General features: G+C 37.4%; 1 protein-coding gene across 5 annotated transcripts in view; it reads left to right on the forward strand.

The window, feature by feature from the left end:
- Positions 1–16,238, forward strand: part of st3gal1 (ST3 beta-galactoside alpha-2,3-sialyltransferase 1) — a 50,958-nt gene that overhangs the window by 25,294 nt on the left and 9,426 nt on the right. For 3 of the 5 annotated variants that reach the window (XM_069194698.1, XM_015357041.2, XM_015357042.2), the window contains exons 2-3: positions 6,573–7,542; positions 11,137–11,330. In XM_069194698.1, coding sequence (XP_069050799.1) covers positions 7,222–7,542; positions 11,137–11,330 — 515 coding nt within the window. In that variant the 5' untranslated portion in view covers positions 6,573–7,221. 5 annotated transcript variants of the gene reach the window in all.

The raw sequence follows: 16,238 nt of genomic DNA on the forward strand, positions 1-16,238 counted from the left end.
TCAAGATTGCTACAGTATGTTTGCTGTATACTCAAGAGATTCAGGTCCGAGATGAAAAGATGAATAAAGCAGAGGTATATATTGCCACCTTTTATTTCTATACTTGAATGTGTTAGAATAACACTTTTTGTGTTTAATCCCCTTATTTCAGGTGAGCATAAGTATTGGGACAATAGACGGCCAGGTGTTTCTTATTGGCCAGGTGCTTCCTGTTGCATTGATTGTGCAACACGTAAAAGAGCTATGAATGTGTAGTGTTGGATTAACCTTAGAGTCAGTAGTCCTAAAGCAACACACTTTCTGTCTATGAAAGAAAAGCAAGCAATTTGGATGTTTTGAAAGAAAAGTAGAATTCGGTCAGAACCATAGCATAGAAACTGAGCATAGCAAGATCCACAAATTGGAATATCTTGAAAAAGAAAGAAACCACTTTTGTACTTAACAATTGGCAACGACCAGGTTGGCCAAGGAAAACAGCTGCTGCTGAAATCACCAGCAACCTCCATAGTGCAGGGATGATGCGATCACAATTGCCTATTTGCAGAAGACTTCAACAGCAGAATTATAAAGGATACACTGCAAGATGCAAACCTCTCATCAGCACCAGAAATAGAAAGGCCAGATTACAGTTTACTAAAAAGTGCAAAGATTACACAATAGCGTTCTAGAACAAAGTCTTAGGCAGATGGACAGAGATAAACCTCTGCCATAGAGATGGCCAGGTGAAAGTGTGGAGAAAGGAATGAACTGCAGATGATCCAAAGTGTACCAAATCATCTGCGAGGGGGAGATAGTGTCATAGCTTGGACATGCATGGCTGCCTCTGGAACTGGCTCACTCATCATTATCCAAGAAAATGCATCCAGTCTTACTGGCCAGCACTTCATCATGCAGCAAGACACAAAGAGCCAAAACACACTGCCAACACAACCAAGGAGCTCCTCAGGGGAAAAAAGTGGAAAGTCTTAGACTGCCCAAGTCAATCTATTGACTTCAATTACGGCCAGCAGCCATATCACCCTGCAACTCACAACTGGCAGCCCACTGAAGCTAAGCAGGTGTGAGCCTGGTCAGTACCTGGATAGGAGACCTCCTGGGAAAAACTAAGGTTGTTGCTGGAAAAGGTGTTAGTGGGGCCAGCAGGGGGTGCTTACCCTGCAGTCCATGTGGGTCCTAATGCCCCAGTATAGTGATGGGAACACTATACTGTGAACGGGGGCCGTCCTTCGGGTGGGACGTAAACCCGAGATCCTGACTCTCTGTGGTCATTAAAAATCCCAGGGCGTTTCTCTAAAAGAGTAGGGGTCCCCCCCCCGGCGTCCTGGCCAAATTTCCCATTGGCCTTTACTAATCATAGCCTCCTAATAATCCCCATCTATGAACTGGCTTCATTACTCTGCTCTCCTCCCCACTGATAGCTGATGCGTGGTGAGCGTTCTGGCGCACTATGGCTGCCGTCGCATCATCCAGGTGAAGCTGCACATTGGTGGTGGTGGAGGGGAGTCCCCATTACCTGTAAAGCGCTTTGAGTGGAGTGTCCAAAAAAGCGCTATATAAGTGTAAGCAATTTATTATTATTATTATTATTATTATTATTATTATTATAATCTTCTGATTTAAATCCAATCAAGCGTGCATTTCACTTGCTGAAAAGGAGTGAAGTCAGAAACTCCCTAAAACAAACCGCAACTGAAAATGGCTGCAGCAAAGGCTTGGAAAAGTTCCCAAAAGAACCAACTGAGAATTTGGTGATGTCAGTTGGTTAATGGCTGGATGCGGTTAACTGCGTGCAAAGGATTTGCAACCAAATACTGTGTTTTATGCTACTTCAATTAATTTACTTTTAAGTTAATTTGTCCCAGTATGTATGCTCACCTAAACTGGGGCGATGGAACACAAAATGTGATATTATTTTAAGCCGGTAAATTAAATGTCCTCAGAAATGCCGAGAAATTAAATATATTTATATATCTTTTCATTTCAAATCTGATTTGCTTGAGTATACAACCAAAATAGCAATTTTGACTTCACTGTCCCTATACTTATCAATAGCACTGTACTCTACAGCAGAATTTCCAATATTTGCCAAATGCATGTCCAAAGTTATTGTACAGTGATTCTTTTACACTGTGCCACAATAAAGTTCCCCCACTCAGATGTCTGGCTTACTTTATGATGTACTGTAGCTGAGCAGATGTAATCAGCTCTTTACTCTTTACAAGAATTGAATTAAAATAGATGAGGAAGCCATCTTTCAATTAAATTAAATTCCTTTTCAAAAACATCTTTACAGTTTGGGAATTTTTGTGTATCCCTTTATACACTTAGGGTGCTTTCCATGCTAATAAATCCCTCTAGCAAAAACCACTTTTGAAAATACTAGAGTTAGTATTGCACATGATCTGTTTATCAGTGGAAAAATGTCAGAAATTATTTACAGTCATAGTAATTTCTTATCCAATTTGTTTTAGCATTGATAAACATTTACAAAACCTTCTTATTCTGATATTGCTCACCAGTGTCACAAATAATCTCATTATAAATACCATAAATCACTCAAGACACAAGATTTTAAACTAAAATCTTATTAAAGAGAAGGTATAACATACAGTATACAGTACATTTACCTCTAAACACATAATGTGTTTCTTCACTGCTGCTGTCACTGTACTTGTTTTAGTGATGTTTTATTCATGTGTTTTTCTGGTCTTGACATTGTGAGTTTGGTTGTGTGGATGTTCCTACTGTATGTGGTTCAACTTCTGTGACCATGAAGTTTCAATGGTGTCATTTTCACTGGCCTAGGCTGCCTGTCAGAAATAGATAGAACTCACTGAACCCCATAAAGGAGCAAATGCCGTAACATTTACAGGGTATCATGGGGGAGTATTTTAAACCTCTTGTTTTTGTTTCATGTATTGTCTGTGGTTGACTTGAATGCTGAATTCCCAGTTTCAGTTTCAAACTGGAACACCTTTCACGGGAAATAACATGACCTTTTCATTCCCCTTAAATCTGTGTTATTTTGGATGTGTATATTCATGCAAACCCATTTTACACATGGATTTAGTTTCAAAACTGATTTTTTTTTCTTTAAAGGGAATATAGAGATACTGTAAGTGGGGAAACATTTAACCATGTTTTGAATACTAACATATCTGTAGTTCAGGTGGGTAGCTGTGTCAGCATGCATGGGCTGCAAAGGAACAAGTAATAGGTTTATTCCATGCTGAAAAAAGAACAAAATGCAGCTTTTTGTCTGTGGAGCCTTCTTCGGGTGTAAGCTTATACCCAAAAAGGCTCCACAGCCGAAATGTTGTGTGTTCTGTCTTCTCTTTTCAGCATGGAATAAACCTATTACTTGTTCCCTAACACATCTGTAGTGACAGTTGCTAGAAAACTTAATTAGAAATAAAACTTTCTATTTGTATTTTACATTGAATTTTTTTCTGTTTGTATTTGCAATAGCTGAGAAAGTATTTACAGGAGCATTCTTGAGTCAGGCATGGAGCGGACATTGGTTATAGCTGACAGCTTTCACATTGAGCAGACTGAAGAACCAGCGGTGGGCTGAGAGTCCTATTTCACATAGTGTTGGGGAGCGGGATGAATGTAAGATACTGTGTCTCCCATGGTCAGATACTCCTTAGTCTTACTTTGTACATTATCAGTATATTTCATTATAGTTCTTAAAGATATTGAAAAGAGAAAAATAGATTTGACAATGTGACATTTACTTATACTGTAATTAAACAGGGCCAGCAGCTTCAATTCCAGATACAGACTGTGCAGTGAAATTAACTCTGGTCTTGAGACATAAAAGCGAACTCATGTTCACGGGTGTTCCTTAGGCAGTTAAGTAGATACCTGTACACCTACATTAAATTCCCAATTTATAGTCAAAAATGCAAATTATATGTATAGTTGTACCTACCAGTATTATGTTATCTATCATATATTAATACTTCAGCAGTAACAGCAAGGATTCCAAGGAGATCCACATTGTCCTATTTCATTTTCCTCTATCCACAGTGCTAGTTAATTTAGATCAAAGGGGGCATCTGCTTAACTTCTCTGACAGCAAAAATCGACCTGGATCACAACCTTGAAATAGTTGCCTTGAACCTTTACAGTATGTCTCAACAGAGCTCATCTCCTTTTCCCCGCCAGATCAAAGACCTTCAATGAGGAATGCTTATCCTCGTGTATTTATAGATTTTCACTGCTTCCATTAGCAAGTGTGTGAGCATTCAGAGCTGGCTCATAGCCCTTCTGTAATTGTGCCTGTATGTCAGTGGTCTGTCTGCATTCTTTTGTTTCTCTGTGATGACATATTCTTATATTCTGACAGGAAATCTGTCCCATTGTACTAAATTGCCTTTGTCCCCCTTTCCAAACCTGGTTTCTTTGAATTATACATTTGCTATGGAAGTGAAAAAAAATAAATACATGACTTAGAGTACATTGAAAAATATTGTCCATCAATTTATAAAGTATTGTCAACCGTCTTATAAAATTAAATGCTCTTTATTTAATAGATTTTACCTCTGAATATAAATTAGAACCTTTACCACAGAAAAACCAAACTGCATTAATCATTACACTTGGTCTTAATAATTAATTAAATCATTAATTGCTGTGAGGCACATATGTTCTTAAGAAGTGATATGTTTGTATATCTTTCATGTAGGTAGATTCATCAGCATGCGTAGGCCGCGAAGGAACAGGTAAAGGTTTATTCTATGCTGAAGAAGGCTCCACAGCCAAAACATAGTGCTTGTTTTCTTTTCAGCATGGAATATACCTTTACCTGTTCCTTTCATCTTCTTAATTATCTGTTAAAGTTATATGGTTTCAGATGCTGTTTTTGAATATACATCTGTTAATATTTTGTTAAAAATGAATTCTCATAAGTTAGCGACCAAGTGGAGTAGTGGTTAGCATTGCTGCCTAACAGAGCTAAGGCTCTGGGTTTAATTCTGGACCAGGGGTGCTATGTCTGAGGAGTTTGTGTGTTCTCTCCATGTTTGCATTGTTTTTTTTTTTCCGGGTGCTCTGTTTTCCTCCCTCTTCCTTGGTCTAAAAACATACTAGTGGGTTAATTGGCTTCTGGGAAAATTGGCCCTGGTGTGAGTGTGTCTGTGTCTATGTGTGCCTTGTGATGGACTGGTGTCCCATCTAGGGTGTATCCTGGTGTGTGCCTGTTGCTTGTCGGGATAGGCTCCAGCTCCCCTGCAACCCTGAGTTGGATTAAGCAGTTAGAAAATGGATGGATGAATGTGTGGTTAACATATAAGATAAAGTAGTTCAAGTAGGTAGCTACGTCAACGTGAGTAGGCTTGCAATGAAATAGGTAACGGGTTTATTGCATTCTGAAAAGAAAAGAAAGGAAACGCAATGTTTCAGCAGTGGAGCCTCCTTCAGGTGTGTAAGATAAGATAAGATCACTCTATTAGCTATATACAATTTCTTGTATTAGGAATTTGTCTTTCCGCATACCCCAACTTGCTCTCCATGAGAGACAGACAGGGGGAGAAGCATGGGATCAGAGCGCAGGATCAGCCGTATATACGCCATCCCTGGAGCAGTTGGGGTAAAGGGGCTTGCTCAGTCTGCCTGCCGTGGGATACAAACCAGCAACCTTCCAGCTACAGGTGCAGATCCTTAGCCACCGCCCCACCCATATTGCACAAATAATAAGTTGTATTTCCCATCCATTAAATATCAATAATTGCCCAATAGTCCAATACAGGGTTGCAGTGAACTGGTGACAAAAGGGGCAAACAGGTGGTACAGTGCAAGATAGACTCATGTCCAGTGTGTATCTAAAAGCAGAAACAAACACTCATTTTAAAGACACCAGTCAACCTAAAAGGCATGTCTTTCGACTGTGGGAGGAGGCCACAGCACCTGTAGAAAATCTCAGTGGCCATCTGGACAACATGCAAATTTCGAAGAGTAGCTTAGGAAATTCCCCAGCCTGGAATTGAACCCAAAAGTTGTGAGATGGCTGTAAGATGAGTTAAACCTCTTTATTTAAGAAAATATTACAAGTGTTAAGGAAGTTTAAGCTTTGAACAAGAGAAAATATCTTAATGCTTGCATCGTGAAAATCAAACACAGATTTACAGATTATAATCTAAATGTACATTTTTTCAGACCTCAACAGTCGCAACCTATATTGTTTTCTAGAGTTTTCACACCCTCTGGTGAGATCTGGTGCCAACTATTTAAAACCATAATGTGTATGGTTCCCTCCCTTGCCTTGAATTCATACTGTATATCTGTGATTCTTGAATTGTTTGTTCTATTAACTGTGTTTGAAATGTATGACATATTATACAGTATAAAAAAGCAGCCGTGTGCCGTAGATCAAGAAGCAGGAAGAGAGAGGCAGCTTGTCTGTGCCAGCATGCATCTGCCTCAGTCCCACCTATTCCAGATGGTGTATAAGAGTTCAAGATTTGAAATTTTTTTGTTTTTCATTCCATTCAGTTTACAGAAATGCATTGCCCATAAATGCTAAGCATAACGTGTAGTGTAATCATCTTAATGTTCTTTCTTTGTTTTAGGTGGATAATGGTTAACTCCAGGACATAATGCAAACTTTATGCAACACAACAAACTGAGAAGAAAGAAAAGCGTTTTCATCCTTGAGGAGCAGCTCTACTCGTCACTCTACAGCCAAGCTGACAGAAACATTTATTACCTCCTAGATCATCAGCCACCAGGAACACCCAGTTCATTTGCGTGATAAGCAACAGAAAAGGAATTGACCACAATGGAACAGTACACCGACTGACCCTCTTGATAACAGAACCTCATACCATCTTTAGTCAGCCTTCATATTGGTTGTATTTTCAAAGTGATAATAAGTAGCTATTGAAAAGGCAATTATTACCATTGGCCTGTACTGATTTTTAAATGTCTCTTTCTCTTTCTCTATAACATAGTATAGTGCAGTGAAAAGCTAGCATCCAGTGCCCACTGTGTAACGTCAGCCCTGTAATTATATTTCGTACTACCTTTCTGCTACTCAGCAACCACAAATGGTAGGTTAAACAAGGCTGTGTTTTCATTTTCTTTGACGTATTTGTATTCTAAAAGGCTGAAGTGCACTGCCTTAAAAGCCCAAGCTGTTTTTGGAATGCCGATGTCCTGAAATTTAGCTTCAAATTAAAAACTCCAACATAACACTTAACATTCCTCCTCACTGCTGGAATGTTGAGAAAATTTACAATGCTCAGCTTCAGGCTCTGGAGCATGAGATTTCCCACCCTGACTCTGCTCTTCATTATCCTTACCCTCACCACATTTTTGCTCAGCTACACATACCATGATCCATCAACAACATACTTTTATCTCCTTAAGCTTTCTGGAGGAGCAACTGAAAACCTACCCAAAAGGGTCTGTGCGTGCAAGAGATGTATTTCAGAGCCTGATATTGTCCCCTGGTTCGATGAGCGTTTTAATCAATCCATACACCCTTTGATGTCCAAGAAGAACAGCATCCTTTCTGAAGACACCTACAAATGGTGGCAGGTAAGTTTCTGTGCCTAATGAACAAGATCAGGAGTTGTATTATTGGAAGAGCTTAGGCTCAATGGAAATGATATCAAATCCTAAGTCTAAGTACTGTACCTCAAGCATGTTCATTATGCATTACTTTAGATTCCTCTGGATGGAGGCACTCTAATGCAAGTATCACAGACAGGATTTCCAGTTAAGACTGGATGTTTGTCAAAACACTGTCCAAACCTTTTTAGATAAAAACGGCACAGCTCAGCCTTATATATCTAGGATTGATAATAAGGTTTGATATTTGTGGTTGTGAGTCGCAGAATGTTACCAAGATGGACATCAATTAGGCTCTATACATACAGTATAAACTGTATCTGGCTATAGAGAATATTCTTGCCAAATCAATAGAAGTCTTCAAAGCACTTCCCTGGTGAGCTCTGAAGTTAAGGTTAATTTAACCTTAATTGTTCGCCAATGATGCAGAAAAATGTAATTAAAAGCTTTTAATATGTGCTTCTCAAACAGACCAAGCTTCAAAATAATATTTTGATAGTAGAGTGCATTTCTGAAATAATTCTGAATTTGAAATCTGAAAAAAATAAATCTGAACTCTTTAGTGAATTAGGTTGGCCAGTCATATCAACTGAAAAACCCAGGTCAGCTCACCTTACAGGATATGTCAGGTCATTGAGAGTTTTTTTTTTCTTTTTTCACATGAAAACTGCTTCATTTCTTACCATCAGAATGGTAAATTAAATGGCTTCATTCAGCTCATGCTTCAGCAAGAAAATTTGTAAGCTGTCTGTAGTTGAGTGTTCTCGACTGAATAGTTAATTGTTTTCACAACTGTTCTTGTCACATTTCCCAACTTGATCAGTTTTGCCCAAAGAAACGTAGAGCTGCCATCCAGTTTTACTCACTGTCATTCTTGGACTGCTATATTATGGTGAACTGCAACACTTAGCAAGGCAAATCAACCTCAAATTACCAATTCAGATTGTCATGACAGATGCAGCTTTAAAGAAATCAGATCTTTTGTTTATCAAGGGGCCTCAAGGAGCTCTTATTCATGACATGGAAATCATCCTCAACACCCTTTAATAACAAGTGAACTGTGCCAGTGCTTTCGTAATAGCAATTGAATTAAGACATAAAAAATCCTCTACCCTCCAGGGGGTTATATTCTTTGCTGTGCTGATAAGCTACCCTTTTCTGGACTGTCTATTGATTTTTTTTTTTCTCCAAAAAACATGTTGATAAAACTGACTTCATCACATTTTCCATCTGCACTCACTTGTGCTATATAATGGACTTCTGTGCATAGTTCTGTGGCATGTTGTTAGCGTGGGAGAACTGAAACTGAGTGCATTGAGCTGTCAAGAAGCATCCACATGGGAGTACAAGTGTAAGTAGACAGCTCTTTCCTGAATACGTCTGCAGTTACCGGTTCAACCAGAGGGGGAGCTGTCCAGCACTGGAAGAGTAGTCTTTGCTGTCTCAGGTGGACTTGGCACTTCTGCAAAACTGATAGCATCCATGCTGCTGGTGAGGTAGCTGAGGAATGAAGAGGAGCTTCACCAACATGGTTATAGTATTAGTAACTATGAGAGCACAGGAGGAAGGTTAGTGCTCAGTAAGTGATGTTCAGCCCCATGGTGTGTGTCAGCATGGGTGGAAGTAGTGGCATGCCTAGCACTGAGGTAAATGAGAGCAGAATTTAAGGGTTTTGGCCAGGAGAGGAGTTGAGGGTTAGCAGGTGTTCAGTTTCCCTTTCTCTTCTGTAACAAAGTTGGCAAACTCAGTAACTGCACTAATACAGACACTATGGGGAAAGAAGAGTGCACCTTAAAATGGGATGATTTTATTGTGCCGTGAACCTGATGAAGACTTTTTGCCAGCTGTAGCTTGGGGAGCCTGTTTTTATGTGTTGTTTATTTTAGAGAGACTTGTCTCCACACATTAATGAATTAGTACACTTTCCACATCTGGAAGATGACCAGATGTAACAAACTTAAGCTGTCTGACAACTCTAAGCTTTTCTACCAAAACAATTTGAATTGGTAATTTGAAAATGAATTGATAGCACGAGAATATATTGGAACATTTCCTTTGCAGATCTTAGGGCAACTGAATTATCACGTTAACAAATAGTAGTTTGGATGCCTAGGGTGATGCAGTACACTATGTTGAACGATTCAGCCATGAAGAGTCTGGAATAGAAGGGAAAGAGGTTGATGCGTTACATTTAGTTTATTCTATGAGCTAAGAACTGAGGCCAGGCTTTTAATTAACGTATTAAAGAGGCAGGGGTATGAGTTTCTTTGTTCTGTTCTTTTTGTTCTTATACTTGAGGTTTCAAACATTACTATGCAGCATTATGCTAACTTAATTTTAAAGGTCAATTTAAAACATTCTTTTAAATTGAAGCTGGCAAAGTGTTTCAAGCACAATATAATTGAATAACCACGGTGACTACAAGGACAATTAGATTGCAGACGCAGCTTAGGCGTAGTTTAAAAGTCAATTACTATATCTACTTCTGAATTAAAAGCCCAAATACAGGGAAGGTTCTTGCTGTGTCATTTGTAACTTAAAAGAAAGTATTAAGTTTCTGCTTGATAAAACACTATACCTGATGCCACATTTTGGCTTCGCATAAATCTCTCCAACATGGTTTCTGAATAAAACTTAATGTAGTTGTCTATCACAGTGAAAAGCACTACAGTTCTTGCCCATGTTCTTGTATCTGTCACATCTTGTATCATTCTTTTAATACATCTGTCTTTACTGCATCAAGTATTTTGTTTCAGTCTGTCTCCTTCACTGTTACCATTATTCTTACATACTGTATTTACTGTCTGGCTGAAATAAGAATTGGATTGAAAAAGAGGCTATTTGGCCATTCTAGCTGGTTTGGTTGTTAGTATCTTATTAAAGGTCTCATCCACCAAGGGTAACAGCTTCAACAATATGTTATATAACTTATTCCTTTCTCCCATCTTATAACACAAAACTGGTGTTAAGGGTATTTTTGCAGCTTTAACTCTTAGGGTAAGGATTTGCACAACCTTTTTGTATTGTTCATTGTTGGCATTTGTTCTGTTTGGATGAAAGGTGGAGTTTCTAATTCTGTTTGAGAAAAATTATCACATTGCACCAACACAGTATAAATACCATCCCATTAAGTTAAACACAATTGTGTGTGTTGGCTTCTACCTAACAGTATTACTAATCTTCTAAAATGATTTACTGATTCAGTGAATCGTGCATATATCGAGAGGTATAAGTGCAGCACTTGTTATATTAAAACCTTCCATGTTTTTCATTCACATTGAAAACATAACCAAGTCTCTGATAAATGCTGAGTGTATGGTCAACAAAGTTTTAATAATATTGTTTTGATTGCAGTTTAACCAAGTAGACCTTTTCAATTTATTTTGTGATTATGGCTCTCAGCTGTTTTGAGCTACACGTCAGTTCTTCAAACGTAGAAGTACAGAAGTACACTCAAGAATCTTAGATGTATTCTTTTATTTTTTACTGAACTTAAAGAGAAATAAAGAAGCCACCCAGGGTTAAAAGCCTCTTGTCCTTATTTTGTTGTTCACTTCACAGCGGCTGCAGTCAGAAAACAATCCGGCCAACTACACAGAGGTGGTGCAGAGACTGTTTGAGGTTATCCCTGGGGAGGAGATGTATGTGGACTGGGGCTCGTCGCGCTGCAGGACCTGTGCTGTGGTGGGAAATTCTGGGAACCTCAAAGGATCCAATTATGGTGCCCAAATTGACTCACATGCCTTCATTATAAGGTAATTAGCATTTAAAAGGCACAGCTTCTCACACTACCAGTCTGGTTAAAGGAATTAGAACTTATGCTACAAAAAATCAATAAAATCAATTATCGCAAACCCTTAAATGGTGTACAATCGCACACAATTTTTTTTCCCTTATAGTCATTCAGGCTTTAAATTTTTTTTCCAGCGAAACCAGCAGGATCATAGCTAATAGGTCTGAAATCTCACCTCTTTTCCTTGTCAGTTGTCACTTCATCATCTGCTGCACTGCTTGTGTCTCAAAGCTGTTCCATTCACTTTGCACCTGTCTGGTTTCCAGCCTTCCACACTGACAACCACATCAATTGCAAAGAGGAGCACTGTCCCAAGCATAAGGCTGTGCTATTTGCAAAATAATTATATCTTTTCAGTTTCTTTCCCAGAAGTGTATGCAAATTTACAATCCATTGTTACAAATGTAAATGGAATTTTAAATGTCTCGTTTTCTTTAATGGAAAACACTGTATAACCATTCTGTCATCCATATGTTTGTTTTAAAGGCCATGTGCAATATTGTGCTCTCAAAAGCATTATTTTAGTTTTGACTATGCATTCTAAATGGCCCAAAAGCTAAGCATTCCGCATGGTAATATAGGTAATTTACACAGTGTCTTTTTATTAATGCATAAGCAGTAACTACAGAGAAACATTCATTTAGATAAGACATTTCTCTCAGCATTTGAAGGTTTTCACTACAGCAATTGTAAAAAGTTTAAATAGCCAAGAATTACACATTTTTGGTAGCAACCAACCATCCCTGCACATACTATATAAATAAACAATTAACTCTGTAGAGTTTCCGTTCTGAATCAGATTCTACTTTGTTTTTGTCTATACTTTAGACATTTGCTAAGCAAGTGAAAATGTTACACTGTGAAGCTACTGTTTCCTCGTTTTATCCATCCATCCATTTTTCTAACTGCTTCAGGATTGTGGGAGAGCCTGAACCTTTTCCTGGAGAGCAATGGGCCAAGGCAGGTACACCCTGGATGGGATGCCAGTCCATCACAGGGCACACACAGACACAGACACACACACATACTCACACCAGGGCCAGTTTTCCCAGAAACCAATTAACCTACCAGTGTGTCTTTAGACTCTGGGAGGAAACCCCCATGAAAATTGGAAGAACATACAAACTCCTCACAGATAGCTATGCAGGTCTAGAATTGAACCCAGGGCCCCAGCACTGTGAGGCAGCAATGCTACCATTTTGCAGTGCTCCAACTTTAATGTTTATAATTTAATTTGAGAATGCATTTGTGTATTCAAATCAGAAAGTATTGTTTTATCCAGCTCACAGTGTGGATGGTTGATTGTCTTGTATATTGCCTCTTTCCCAAAAATGTATCCCACAAGTGAAATGTATAAAATACTTATTAAAATCCTTTGCCAATTGTAGTATGATGCTATATATACATATAGATATCACATCCAAGGTTAAAACTTATTATTTGAATTTCGTATTGATGTTTTTTAATGAAGGACTAGCTAGCACCAGTTTCATAATAAATAAAATTCTAATATGCATTCCTGCAGATAACCTTGAAAACATATTTGAAGGCGTACTTTGGTCTAATCATCACTGTCTTCTTCCACTTGAAACTACATAAAAAATCCTTTCTACTGCAGCTGAAATCATAGCTTAGTTTATCAGGCAGTTTTAAGCAATTATTAACTGTCAGACTCCAATCAGGTTCTTTGTGAACTTTTTTACGTGTTTACATTAGCTTCAGTCAGCTATGGTTTTTTGCATATACTGGGATATTCAAACAACCAGTGCAGCTTAAAATTAACATCACTGTAAATTTCCCAAGGCAGTTGAAAAAGGTTAATTGAGATCTTTAACATTCCACCTGTCATGCATAAATAATACAAAATTACTTGAATTTGTTGAAATATGGATTTCAAATAACATTGACAGTAATCATGTATATTAAGCTCCCATACCAAGAACTTACAGAGCGTCAGGGTCTTTTGTCAGGGTTTTTTAGCTGAGAAATCTTAACTCTGAGATCCACTGCACAGATTGTTTTCAATCAGCAGGATCTCTTTTCTTTAATTGACTGCTATTTTATGTTGTTCAATTTAGGGAGAAAAGTGGTTCATATATACCTAACACAGCTCATTCTTTTCCTTTTTGCATTACAGTCCTTTTAGAGTTTTTTTAAACTTATTTTAATTGTACCTAGGAACACGCACACATTGCAATATTTGTAAATGTACTGTAAAATCCCTAATATACTTTTTTTAACAAGGAGATAGTTAAAGGTCAGAAGCATTGGAGTGTTGACATACAGAGTGACATAGTGGCATAGTAGGCACTATTATTGTGATTTATAGAGTTAAACTCTGCATGTCCATATCTGTTTCATAATCATTAATGATCATTAATAATAATCCTGAGCACAAATGCTAACCAATTACCCATTGATTCTGAAGTGAAGGTAAAAGTAAGCCAATAGGTCTTTGCTTTCTGAATGCAGTATTAATATTCACTGTTTTTTTTTAAAAAGTAATTAATTGTGCACTTAAATACAAACAGTAACCCTGCACTCTGATGGCATATGTAATACACTTGCAGTATAATTGTATTATACACACCTATACTCCATGAATTCCAGTTCCTTAGCTCTTGTAATTTGTAATTCAAACAGAGTAGAAGCAGTACACAGGGTGCTTCTCTTCCATATTTGAATATTTTACATTCTGTCAGGCTTAAACAAATGAGAAGTCAGTTCATCTTTAAAAACCCATGTGTTCTTTTGACTATTTTAGGCAGCATAACTAAATAGGATGTTTCTAAAATTAGTTTGTGTATTTAAATAGCCATGTGAGTAAAACTGTGCATCATGGAGAAATGAAATTTGGTAAAGGACATTAGCAAACATCCAATAAACAAATGTAACAATTGCAATGACAATAAAAGTACATGCTAAAGTACACTGCAAAATGTTTATTAGTGAATTAACCTTAGATGTGCTGCACACTCTCCAATAGGCACTGAAGTCATTTTTGCCCCAGGGTGTGTACTGTCATTGTTCATGGAGATGTGTTCCCTGTGGTCCCATTAATATAGTATCTGCAAAGAATTTCTACATGGTACACAGTTCTCATTATATGTTTTGCTTCGATAAGGTCAACTAAACCTTAAAGCACCATTTATTGTCTTGCACATTTTCCTTACAATTATGTTGTTTTTTTTTCCTGTACAGTTTACTTTATTTTTTATGTTTTCATTGAAACATACATAGATACACATTTTCAATAGCTCTAGTAATTCTCTTAAGTCTTACAAAGCATAGATATTTCTGTAATTTTTACATTTACATTTTTACAGTAAATGCACAGGGCTTCCTCATTAGAATTAAATTCATAAGCCTAGAAAAATGCACCCATACTTTATAGTTCAACCCTGAGTGGTAGGCTGATATTTATACAGTACATTGGGCACTAAAACAATAAATAATGCAGTAATTCTGCTCTTTCTGGGAATGTTCGTATTACTGTGTTGTAATTCCAAATAAATTAAAAGAGTGCTAAAAAGTCTGTACATTTTCTTAGAAAACCATATAAAAAGGTCTGCAGTGTTTTCTAAGAAGGACATTAGCAAACATCCAATGACAAATTTGCCAAGGTTTGTTGAAGAAAAAATAAACTAACGTCACTTTATGTATTGCTTATATTTGTTTACTCTCACAATATTTCAGTTATTGTTGATGTAAGCAATTATCTGGTAACATATCATATAAGACTATAATATTTTATCCTGTTTTAATGGAAGGTTTTTGGTGATAGTCTTTCTTGTCAAACTTTGAGTCCCCCATTTCTACGATTAATGTTTCATCTGAAGATTTCCTTGGAAATTTTAGTCTACAGAGTATCATTATTAATCTTGACAATGGCAGACTTCCCTAGTTCTTGCTGGTAGCTGAAAATACAATAACCAATCTTATTGATGGCCACTACAAACAGAAGTGTAGAATATATCTTTCCATCATTTTTTTAACTGTTGTATTCAATACAGGGGAGTCTATCCCATGAAGCAATGGGAGCAAGGCAGTTTACACACTGGATGTGTTGGCAGCCCATTGCAAGGCACACAGACACAAACACTCCTGTTTTCTCAGAAGAAAATTAACCTACCAGTATGTTTTTGGATTGTGGGAGGAAACCCAGAGAACATGGGGAGAACATACAAACTCCACACAGATAAATGGAACTGAATCCAGGGCCCCAGATTTACGAGGTAGCACTACTTCCCACAATGCCACAGTGGTGCCTCTATCCATTATGTAATAAATGCACAACAAAAGCAGAACCAAAAGTATGGTTCATGTATTGAACAGTTTTTCACCAAATGCAACATTGTATAAATTGTTTATTTGTAACCACAGCTCTCTTTGTCATGATTGGATTGGCTATTCAGTAATTCAGTTGTCTGATTTTATGGAAGTGTTACATTACACTTATGATTTAAGTATCACATTTCTTCTAGGAGACATACATATAAGATCGTTACCATTTTTAAGGGTAGCTATTGAGAACGAAAACGTTAAGCATGTTGTTCATGCTGTCAAATACCTCTTCGTTATCTTTTCTTGACTACTGTACTTCTAGAACAGCTAAGAAACAGCTACTGTATATGGCGTATACAGTAGATACAGTATAATAATGCATAATGGAAGTGTAACAGTGTACAGTATGGTTTATATCAGTAGCTCATTTGCCACATAATGTTATTCTTTTCAGAATGTGAAATAATAGGTTTGTTGATTGAGTCATATTATCCTATTCCTTTGAATAACAAACTATTGAACTGTTTCATAAAAACACCAGGTGCTTAGTGTTCGGTATTTGAGTTGAACTAAAACTCCCCAAAAT

The sequence above is a fragment of the Lepisosteus oculatus genome, chromosome 10 (assembly GCF_040954835.1).
Source record: "Lepisosteus oculatus isolate fLepOcu1 chromosome 10, fLepOcu1.hap2, whole genome shotgun sequence".
Taxonomy (NCBI): Eukaryota; Metazoa; Chordata; class Actinopteri; order Semionotiformes; family Lepisosteidae; genus Lepisosteus; species Lepisosteus oculatus.